This window comes from Anticarsia gemmatalis, chromosome 8, assembly GCF_050436995.1.
Source record: "Anticarsia gemmatalis isolate Benzon Research Colony breed Stoneville strain chromosome 8, ilAntGemm2 primary, whole genome shotgun sequence".
Classification (NCBI taxonomy): Eukaryota; Metazoa; Arthropoda; class Insecta; order Lepidoptera; family Erebidae; genus Anticarsia; species Anticarsia gemmatalis.
The window spans coordinates 7,283,687-7,295,168 of record NC_134752.1 but is presented as its reverse complement, the minus strand read 5'-3'; the positions used below and the strand labels follow the sequence as shown (position 1 = coordinate 7,295,168).

The following is an 11,482-nucleotide window of genomic DNA, read 5'->3' as shown; positions in this document are numbered from 1 at the left end:
TATCTGGGAACTCGCTCATAGTGTTGCCAACAGGCACTGCGGTATGAAAAATGACTGAAAGCTTCACCTCAACCTTCCCACGATATCGCTGCCATATTTCTAAAGACAAAATAATAGATTCACTCAGATCTGTCTGAGCGATGGATCTGAATAAAATTCTACAGAGACATGTTGCGGGCGTTCGGAAATACATTATGTCACTATATACTTTCGTATTCTCTTTTCACTTCTTTACAAAGATTTTAACATATGCCTGAGGCCTCATAAGGCATCTTTTTATGAACTCAAACGTCGAACAGAATATTAATTTTCGTGAAAAAAAATATAAGTCTTTTTACTCGTGAGGGATAATAATAAAACACAGATTTAGCGGAGAAGTTTATTTCAACATTTTGTTATATACTGAGATTTCAGAGACTTGTTAACTTTACCACTTCAAAGATACGAACCTAGCGTTTTAGTGGCGATAAAAATAAAACTATTGAGAGCACTACTTATGCGATAACAGACAACAATTGGAAAGTTAATTACATGCGTACTTTGAAGAGTTCTATAGGCATAATCTATACATTTCTCGGGCGTAGGCATAAAGAATGAAGCGCCTTTATTAGCACAATAAAATTGTATTCAGCTGCAGTCATTAATCGCGGTTTTCACAGTGACGCAACACTATAATCTAGTTGTCTTCATAAAACGATCGAACGCCGGCGCCATCCTTGTTGGTCCCGTTTTTATCTACAAAAAATATGTCCCTTTACAGTTCATTGGTTTATTTTACCGTTTTCATTACGCACTATCTCACAGCTGACACCGCGACCACGACGTTTCTTCTACTTTTACTTTTATTAAGTTTTACAATCCTATAGCTGAATTTGTGTTTTTCGTGAAATTCGATACTATTATTATCTCCTCCTTTGGAATTTATTTTCTCTTTGATGCTGGATTCCTTTAATTTTCCTTTTACTTTTATCCATCTATCGTTTTTCCAGTCATATTTTTTACCCATCGCTAAAAGAATGTCCTCGAATTTCGGCCATGATGAATTAAATGTATCAGATTTATCGGGTTGGGTATTTTTAAAGGTTACTTTGACAAAGCCTTCATCATTGGTTCCGTGTTTCGATGGTAAATCATTAGTCATATTGTTTGACTGGCGGTATAAAAACTTATTTTCTTTTTTATCACTAGGATCATCTTTACCCGTTTCCTTTTTACGATTCAGTATATTTGTTAGATGTTTGTAGTGTATTCTATCAACATTATCCGGCTTGTATCGTTCGTCTGGATATTCATCGTAAAAGCTTTCTATCTCGCGCTCAATTTTTTCTGCAAAGGAAATTGAAATATGTCAGACACACTTTTTGCTAGCGATTGTTAGGAAAAGGGGAGAACCTTTAAAAGGAATTTCATAACGTTCTTTATGAGCAGTTTTATTTTAGAGTAGCTTTACCATTGTGAAACTCATACAATTACTTTACAAAAATACAAGTAAAATATAATATATTTGCTGTAAATAAATGAGTACTGTATTTTTATAATAAACAGCCTATAAATAGCAGAATAAAATATGTAAGACAGATAAAAAATGGAATAAAGAGAAAATCGTGTTTAAATAATTCCGTGTAAAATTAAACCAGCTAGAAGTTTATTTTGCTCTACGATCATTTATTCCCATCCAGTCCATTCTAACTAAAAATAAGCCCACTGAAATAGTTCAACACTCCAGTGGCGGTTCGGTTGCCAATATTATAACGCTTTCTCATACTAAAGTCAAAGTTATTTGTTACTTTTGTATCTTTGTAAGACATAAAAGCTGATCGAAGCGATCCCAAAAATGTTTTGACTATAAACTCGCACTATTCTCGTGTGGCTTCGTTCTTAGGCTACGTTTTATCGTGATAAAAAATACAGAATAGGGAACTATGGGCGCGATCGACACGGCAGATACCAGTTACCCGCACCAATAAATCTTACCTGCCATTTTTTTGTACAGCTCAATATCATGTCTAAGGTTTTCCCTCTCTCTTTCCTTCCAATGGCCATCACCTTGATCTGTGGGAAATAAATTAAAAGTATATTTCTACTCAGATAGTAATTTCGGCATGAATAGAAACCTCTCAAAGGTTGGATAGGAATGATTTCATTTTCATTGTGTAGGTAGAAATTTCGATTGATGTTTTGCCCGGCAGCAGTGATATATTTCTCGTTTTGCCTTTTTTCAAATGTTATTTGTATTGTAGCAAAGTTACTTTTCTTATATTTTGGATATTGTAACACTACGTCGTATCGAACGTGAATACAGGTATAATAAAAATAAATTATAAATTGTTGAAGAAACTTACCAATGCATACAATAAAGATAATAATAAGACTTAAATAGTCCATCACAAGCTTGTGCATTAGTCTTCTCATTTCACCTGTAACAAGATAGAAAATACTGAATAGAAAATACAGTCTTGAAGAGTTTATGTTGAGAAAAGACGGCCGCACGCCAAAGACGCTTACGGCGAATACAGTTCACCATTTTGCTTCTACACATTTAGTACCTCTAAGCTTTGAGGCTTTACGAATTTAATACATAACATTCAGAGCCTAGTAGTAAATGTTTCTCAAACATTGTTGCATATACATATATACTGTGACTATAACTTGATATAATTTTTTATTGTGTACAAACTTCTTTTATGTGTGTCTTTGGTCATCATGTCTATGTCCGTGATGTTTTTGGGAGTAGGCCGTTATCACTTTACCTACTACGTATGTATAAAATAAACAATATGAGTATATCCACGAATAAGGAATTACTTCGATATCTCGTTGTATTTTGAATCTGTTTTTAGAGTTTTCATGAACGTAAAGTCGAAATCTTTACGCCGGAGTAGTCTTAAAACAATAAAGCAAAATTAAATACAATTTTGAATTAATATTCTTACAATTAAATAGGCTTTCATCAATACTATTGTTTTAAAAGTAAGTCAAAGGTCTACAAACTGAGAAACTTTCTGAACTTTGAACAACAATGTTATTATAATATTATTCTGGTTATAACTGGTTATTTCCAAGAAACACATTGAATAGCAAACGATATCGGATCATATTTTGTTATAACGGTCAGCCGCATGCCTTTATTCAATTAATAATTTTCTATTACTATGAACACGCACGTAAACCATATTTAAATGGCTTCGTTTTCAAATTTATTCGGGCTTTTTTGATATTGAACAATTCACGAGTAATGAATGGGCTGACGCCCAATATATTGGTAAAAATGTAGGGCTCCAATTTAAACTGAACACTGAAAACGGACTACTATTTTTGCAATATGGGGACGGACACGTTTAATAATTTCAAACATTTGTGCTAACGTGAAGAGAACATACTTTTATATCTATCCCTTTTCGTTTATACAATTATATTATTGTTTTGTTTAACATGTATGGTACACCGAACGACTGGACTTGGTTTGCTATTAAGACAATCATCATCATCATCATCATCATCATCTCAGCCGGGAATCGTCCACTGCTGGACAAAGGCCTCCCCCATCGAGCGCCAATAGGACCGGTCCTGGGCCGCCCTCATCCATCGGACTAAGACAATAACAAACCAAAAATACCACTAGGCAAAATAATGTTATTTCTATCTTCAGAAGCCTAACACTGTAATTATAAAGATATGCAATTACGACCGGTTGTTAATTTCAACTATCTACGTCCAACGGTTATTTTGCAATAGCGACGAACAGTGCAATAAATAAATAACAAACTACATACACTACACATTCATCAACATACCTATAGTGATATGTTACTGGGAATTTTTATTGCGTATTCGAAATATCTTATAATGCCATCTCAATAATTCATCATACGAGTAAATCAGACAACATAACGAATTCCCAAATACAAACAAACAAGTAAAATCGCACATGTATAACATACTGTGCGAAAGCCAAAAAATAAACAAAAGACAATTCCATAAATGTTCAACGAATTCTAAATTGAAACAAAATTGTAATGTGTCGCCCATACTTGGCTGTACCGTATGCCAAATATTTATGTACAATTACAGGAACTACGTACGAAAACCTTGTGCAACTTCCTGTACGTTATTTGTAAAGTTCCCAAAGCTTCGCTCCAAAGCATACCGGGGTTCGTTTAAAAAATATTAGCCAAAGTATGCTCACGTTTTCGGCGGAATGCTTGTAAGGTATGCAAAAAGTTATAAGTAGTTGAGGTATTCAGGAAATTATATTTTGTTTGGTATTTTCTTGTTTATCTTTCGATGACCGACTTCAAAAAAGACGATAGGCTACTCAGAATGTATGTAACAACCTTTGAAGTGATTTTTTCGATATCGTGTAAGTATTTATGTATGTTATACCCAAATGCATAGGCAATGGTATATGAAATACACCCACGTTTTATCATTAGCAATGTTAGACCTGTAGAGATGTAATAGGGGGTGAGTCTATTGCTCTTTTACTAGGACCTTCCGGCTACTGTTGAAATGTATTTTAATATAATTAAGAAAAGATCAGTTTGTCTTTTCCTGACCTGGGATTTGTTGGATGCACTATAGACAGCACCGAAAGAATAAGTGCCAATAAGTGAAATAATTCAAAACTTGAGGTTTCGTAACGTGTAGAGGATCATCAATTGGTAATTTTCACAAATACTTCTGTCTTTTCAATTGGTAATTGAATAATACTTTCAAAGTTATACTACAAGGAGCTTACTAACTTTTACAAACAAGTAAAAACAAGAGACTTAGTAAGTTACTTTAAATAAAATTGCTGTTGAGTAAACCACTTAACTCCGAGTTATTTTTTGTTCAATTAAACAATTAGAAATTTCATTTTACAAAATTTCAATTCATTCAATTTTTAAAACAGCTGATAAACCTTAAGGTTTTTGAACTTTATTGATCTTATTCGTCCATATTCTATCCTAAAGCTATGATTTAAAAAAAATTACGTCGCATTCGGTAGTGTCTCGAGTTCGATTACTGGATTCAATAGGAATATTTTTCAATATATCTATGCATACAGGTACATACATCTACATACATGCTATTATATATGTATAAATGTTATATAAATTAGTTTAATTAATTAATGATTTCATCAATCTCATAATGTTGATCCTATAACTTAACAGCAGCTTAATCACAGAGCTTGAATCGTAAACCATAGTGGCAATACATTTGTTGTTACTGAATAATTTAGTTGCATTTGCATATTATTACATAATTACGTAACACGTTCACTTCTACATAACACGTTTTAGGTTTGAAGCTTTCTTATATGGAATAAATAAATTTAACCCAGTAATTTCTCACTGCTGGGCAAGGACCACCTCCAAGCAATGAGAGAGGGGTTAGGCCTTGAGTCCACGGCTAGGCATTCTATTATAATGTATTTTTGAAGAAAATCCTTACAGGGTTCTCTATGTTACAATTTAGTTTTCCCTTAATTTAATCATGTAAACAGTTTTTAAGTCCCTGATAATTGTAGACGCGGGGGACTTTTAAAGAGATGGCTAATCAGAACTTTCCCATAGTGCGGTTTGAAAAACAGGAGGGAAGACCTTTGTTTAGTAGCGGAAAACAGCCAGAAAGAGTAGGCAAGATATATAAAAGTTTACATCTAATGAATTTGGTTTAGAAATATAAAGGTAAATGAAAATCGAGGAGCATTAAATTTATTACTAAAATCTGATCAACTGTTCTATTCAGATTTTTTGATTTACACATCTATGGCTCTAGCGACATTAAAATTTGCGTTAAGGTTAGAATAAAACATAACATTATTTTCGCGATCCTAATCCTACACCAATCGCCAAAAATAAACCCCGATAAAATACCTCTGAAGTTCGTAAACGTAGTTAAAGTAAATATTGCCAATTCGAAATGGAATATATTATGTTACTGTGGTTATGAAACCGCAAATACATTATCGGCTGTCGGTAACCGAATAACTTATGTTTATCAATATTGTACCAATTTATTATGAGTGACTACGAACATATTATTAATATACACTCAGTGTCAATCTCAAACCATTTAAAGCTCTGTTTTAAAGTCGTTACTTAACCAACGTTTTAAACGACGATTGATTAGAAGTTATGTTAACAAACTCGCGGTAGGTCGATCAAAGTCGGCCGTGAGACTCAAATCCTTCTCCTAAAACACGGACACAAAGCATATAAAGTAGCAACTAACACAATACTTTATATGTTACCTAGAAGACGTAACAGGCCTATGTGTACTGTTGAAGTGATAGCATAAAACGAGCTAGGATTTAAAAATATATGAGCGGAACCACACGGGTCAACTACATCTTTTTATTATAATCGATATAAGAAGTGATATAACCAGTGTGTGTGTCATCATATTTTACCCCTGGAAGTTCAAAAATATTTCAATATCTACTTATACAAAAGTTCCTTAACAAAACAAGAAATTTCATTTGCTAAATACTCCTACACAATAAGTATTTAAGTTTATCGTTAACAATTTACTATATTTATTAAAACTTTTAATAAGATTTACACAAAATATCAACTTTTTACCTTTTTTACTAGCAAATTATTTACGAACTAATTATAACAAGACTCAATGTCTGGCTAAAACGTTTAGAAAGCCTTATTTTTCATAAATTTTTACAAGTATTTAGAATCACATTACATTCTCGTTTTTGTAAAAGTTATGTAATATAAACAAAACAGTCATTAAATATTTTAGCTACCACAATTTTATACCAGTTGTTAACTTTTTCAAGATGTCAATGGCAGCTTTGTACTTACTTTCAACTTACAAAACTAAACCATTATTCTTCGCAACCAGTATCTAAATCATTATTTTTGAACAGAGTTAAAAACACGACAATCCCGGTATTCCTTCAGCGAGCCGGCGCGGCGTAACAATTTAAACAATAACTATCATTATTCTAACTTTCAAAGCTCGAAAGAAAATTTTGCAAAAGTCATTTTTCTTTTGGTTTGTCCCCGACATCGGGTTAAAATGAAATTTATGAAATTCTCTCGCGTCAGACGCAAAACTTCAACGATGTGGCGACTTTTTAATTTGTTCGAAGGTTTTTTCGTCTCTCAACTCTTATTAAAATACGGCCTTTTATAATATACAGTGTTATTATCTCCACCTGCCACCTTAATTATTTGCATATTTAGTTTTTTTACGCGATGTCTGCCTCTTAATTGAACATTATGAGGGATTCTTTTGAATCGCATGATAATATTTTAGAATATAATGTCTGTAAGGTACTTTGTTTACATACATATTAAGTTCCGGATGATGTATTTCATAAAGTTTTGTTCTAATATAGCTTAGTTGAACTATTATAATCAGTTTAACAAACATTGATGTTTATTTAGTCACACTTGTGTCTACTTCCGACATAAAAAGTACCTACAAATTAAAAAACAAATCGTTTTTCAATTTCTGTTTCTGTTTTCATGTGTCCTCCGCAAGAATTGCTTCTAGGTATTAATAAACAGATAAACTTCAAATATAAATGGCCTCATTTCACAATATTTTTCGCTTTATATTCCGCAACCGCATTAAACATTCCTCAAATGCATTAGCGATAATACGATATGATTATGCAGAAAGAGACCGGGCGGATTCCTTTCATAGCTAGAATACAGGGTCAACCCAAGACTCTCAACCTAATTAAGCCGTCATAATAAGATCTTTTCATCAATTCATACATGGCCAGTGTGAATAGAGGCCGAGGAAACCCGTGGAACAAAAGAAAGGCCTATATTTAGGTAGATTTAGACAGCGAATGATGGCACAATAAAAAACCTTTTATGACGGTAAGTAGTATTACGTCTGTTTTTCTGAATAGGCGGAGTACCTAAATAAAGAAGTATTAGGAAGATGTTATTCTTTTGATTGCGATTTGCTTTAATACGTGTGTTTTGTATCCTAAATGTTTAAAAAGGAATATTTTCTTGAACAATTATTTTTTCGTCACAAAGTCAGTATGATTTTGTATCTTATTTCGACAGAGACTAAATAATTACTACAAAAGACGTGAATGGTACGTACGTTGCTTGCATCCTCCTAAAATGACTTATACGTGAAACTCAAGACAAATATTCACATATCTTTAAAACTATAATTATACTTAGGAATCGACGCCAGAACAAAATATGTCACGGCAACGTACCTTAGCTAATACGCCACACGACCTTTTACAAGGAGACAGTTTACAGGAAGCGGATTGAATTCCACCAAATTAGACTAATTATATTAATCTACTCTAACTACAAGGACATCACGAAAACAATTCGCTAACATAAATAACATACTTTGCTCTACTTTTATTTTTTATTCTAAAGTGTTAAAAATAAATATGTCAGTAACTACAGCATCTACATTTTAAAATATATCTTTTAAACTTTATTTTAAAACGAGGAGAATCTTTTCCTAAAAAGTTAGAAATAAAATATAAAGGTGCTCATTACTGTTCCGCTGAAGCGCGTCTAAATCCTCACGGCGTAGCAGCGTAGACGTCTAGACGCCAGGTGCTACGCCGCTACGACCGCTACGACGAATACACGCTTATACGCGATTTACTTTGCATATCAAATACGTATTTCATTTTAAGTCTTCCGTGTAGATTATTTTTAAGGCTATTTGCGTCTTCGTATACTTTGTTCGATATAAAATTAAACGAGTTTGAGAGATTTAAAGATTTTCTTCACGATAATTCTGTTTTCAATCTTAACAGTTAATGAATCATATCAACTTAGATAAAGAAATTATCATTTGTCATCACGAATAGAATAATAATATATTCCATCACAATTGCAAGTTTTATTATAAATAAATCCGCAAGAGCCCTTTGTAAGATTAGTGCAATACACGGGTACACGGTTGTCAAATCTAAGAGTAAACGGATAACTGGCATGACTGGTCACCGCAAGAAGCGTGAACTATTACCAATATGCTTAACAAGGCTTTTAGGCAATTTAACTTTCTTGATAGAAAATCTCAGGTACATTATTTTGGTCCAAGCCGGGTATGATCCCGAGATCACTGAAGATCGGTTGTATTCATACTGACATTCGATGATAGTATAATTGAGATTTAAATCACGGTTTAACTATAGATCTATTTTCCCAGTTTGACGTTTATGATTATTACATTTAATAGAAATCAAATATAATATACATAGTTCAGAGTAAAAATACACATCTACATCACTAATACAAAATCGTCTAAACTCAATACAATAATTTACAAGTCAATTTTGGAGAACATTAATTTTCATTTTACCGTTTCACTGATAAGAAAGTCTTCTTTCACATGTCAGTAAATATCAAACTCAAACTCAAAACATTAGCATACACTACGTTGAACTCTATGTAAAATAACGAAATGCTTATGAAAAAAAAAATTGTAATTATTAGAGCCAGGAAAACATAATTACTGCATTCGGTATCATCAGAATCACATTATTTTACTGTAGCTATCTTAGTAACAGCTCGGAATTAGGTAACGTGCCCATTATATCGTCAAAGCACACCTCTAGCTATCCTTTATGCGAGGAACAAGATATGGGAAGCGTCTAAAATATCGAACAGTACAACATTTCAAATTAAATATAACCTTCGGAAACAAATTACCAAGTATAAATCCAACGATATTTCATTCTTATTAGTATCAATCAAAGCGGAGTTTAGAGGCAAATTACATTGTTATCAGCCAGTAATATCTATAACGATTTATTGAAATTATAAATATTTCCAAAGGCCAATTTCGTGACGGTTAACGAGGGAAAACATGCGTACTGAAAATGAAATGTTTTCCACGAAACATATTTTAAATCGTTTATATTGATTGGGTTTTTACACGCACCCTTTAGTATGTTTCTATAGCAGTCTAGTATAGTAATCTAGTTTTAATAGACCCTAGGAGATTTGTACGATTTGCTTGAACAAGCTTTTCACTAGCTAGCTCAATTTTAGTATTGACTGTGGCTGTAGCATTTATTTAATCTCTCTAAAACAAAAAATAATTAGCTCAAATAAAAAACAAGCAAAACAATAATCTAAAATACTTTTGTTTGAATAACAGCTTACCAAAGCAAAGTCAACGCAAAACATTTGCAAAATTAAAGCTTTTAAACAACTTCTGTACCAAACAAACATTACTTCCTAAAACCCTAAAACATATGCAAATTCAAAATGCTTACAAACCTTTGTTTAAATAAACACGCACTTCCAAATGCGAATTTCAAACAAACTCTTCTCAGTTTGATTGCGAACTCAGAATCAACCGAACTTTAATTTGCAGTCACAAAACTTTGTTCTACCCCGTTACGAATGTAGTAGAAGCAATGGAAACACGTGCTCCGTCGCTCAAGGCCTGAACTCGACTGACGACGCGCTTGCTAGCCGACTCTTTTTACCATAGGCTTCACATTCTCCCCACCAAGATTCTCTTTTGTTCGCGTTACATTGATCGTTGGCAAGCACAGACGTTAGTATAGAACTTTATCAATACAGCAATGCATGCATTTACACCAAACTTAGTCGGTGTATGAAACAGCTTCTCAGTAAGGTGAGGGCCGCTCTTCCTACCACCCCATCACTCCCTCGACACTGTACTTAAACTTGTATTGCATGTCTGTAAGGTAGGCTTTTCAATCAGACACGTTGCCTTTTGAATTTGAATCGCATTGGTTGTTTTGGTTACAGTTTTTCTTGTTAATCAAATTCTATTCAGACGGTTAATTAAGTTCAACTTCACCGGTTGGAGCTCGCTGGGGGTGGATACTTCATAAAGATATTTATAACACTCTTCATATTCGTGCTTTTGTGTCATGGTTTATTCAACCGTTACGTGTACGTAATAAACTTTGCTGCTATGCATTTTAACTGAATCATATCTTATATTTGGTTGTAAAATGTTTCAAAAGATTTGTGTATTTATCTCGACCGCCGAAATGGAATTCAATCCGAAAAAGAATTAAAAAAGAAACAATACACTTCTTAGTTAATCTGTTATTTTATCGTTCATCTGGCATTTTATTGGCTCGGTTGGATTGTGCTGAACGAAATCATTAAAGCGGTTTTCGTTTACAAAAATGTCCATTATAGGACCCTCCTCAAATTCTATATAAGCCAAGCTTTGTCTTTTACGTTATTTTTGTGGCTCTTTTCACTGAAGGTCGTACTCGCAGGCTTATGTTCTGGGCCTTTTTGTAGTGATTGAAGACCGACATGCGTACAAGGAAACATTTTTTTCGTGTTGTGTCCTTACATTTGGAGGAGGCTTTGAATAACTGACGTGCAGTACGAGTGTTGCTTTATAATAGTGCTTGTTAGAAATCCTGAGAGGTTTGCTAAAGCAATTTTATATGATTGGTTTGCTCGAATCTTCTTGGAGTATAAAAGCGACGCTCTCACTGTAACTAATGTACGTCGGCTAGTTTAATGGGATTACAGTG

The 11,482-nt window shown here is 33.3% G+C and overlaps 1 protein-coding gene across 1 annotated transcript; it reads right to left on the bottom strand.

Annotated features, from left to right (window-relative positions):
• Positions 1 to 375: 375 nt before the first annotated feature.
• LOC142974626 (uncharacterized) lies at positions 376 to 10,395 on the bottom strand. The gene is made up of 4 exons (XM_076117069.1): positions 10,230 to 10,395; positions 2,343 to 2,417; positions 1,975 to 2,052; positions 376 to 1,326 (listed from the first exon to the last, which is right to left on the bottom strand). The coding sequence occupies exons 2-4, from the start codon at positions 2,410 to 2,412 to the stop codon at positions 794 to 796; spliced, it is 681 nt and encodes a 226-aa protein (XP_075973184.1). The 5' UTR covers positions 2,413 to 2,417; positions 10,230 to 10,395; the 3' UTR covers positions 376 to 793.
• Positions 10,396 to 11,482: the final 1,087 nt, after the last annotated feature.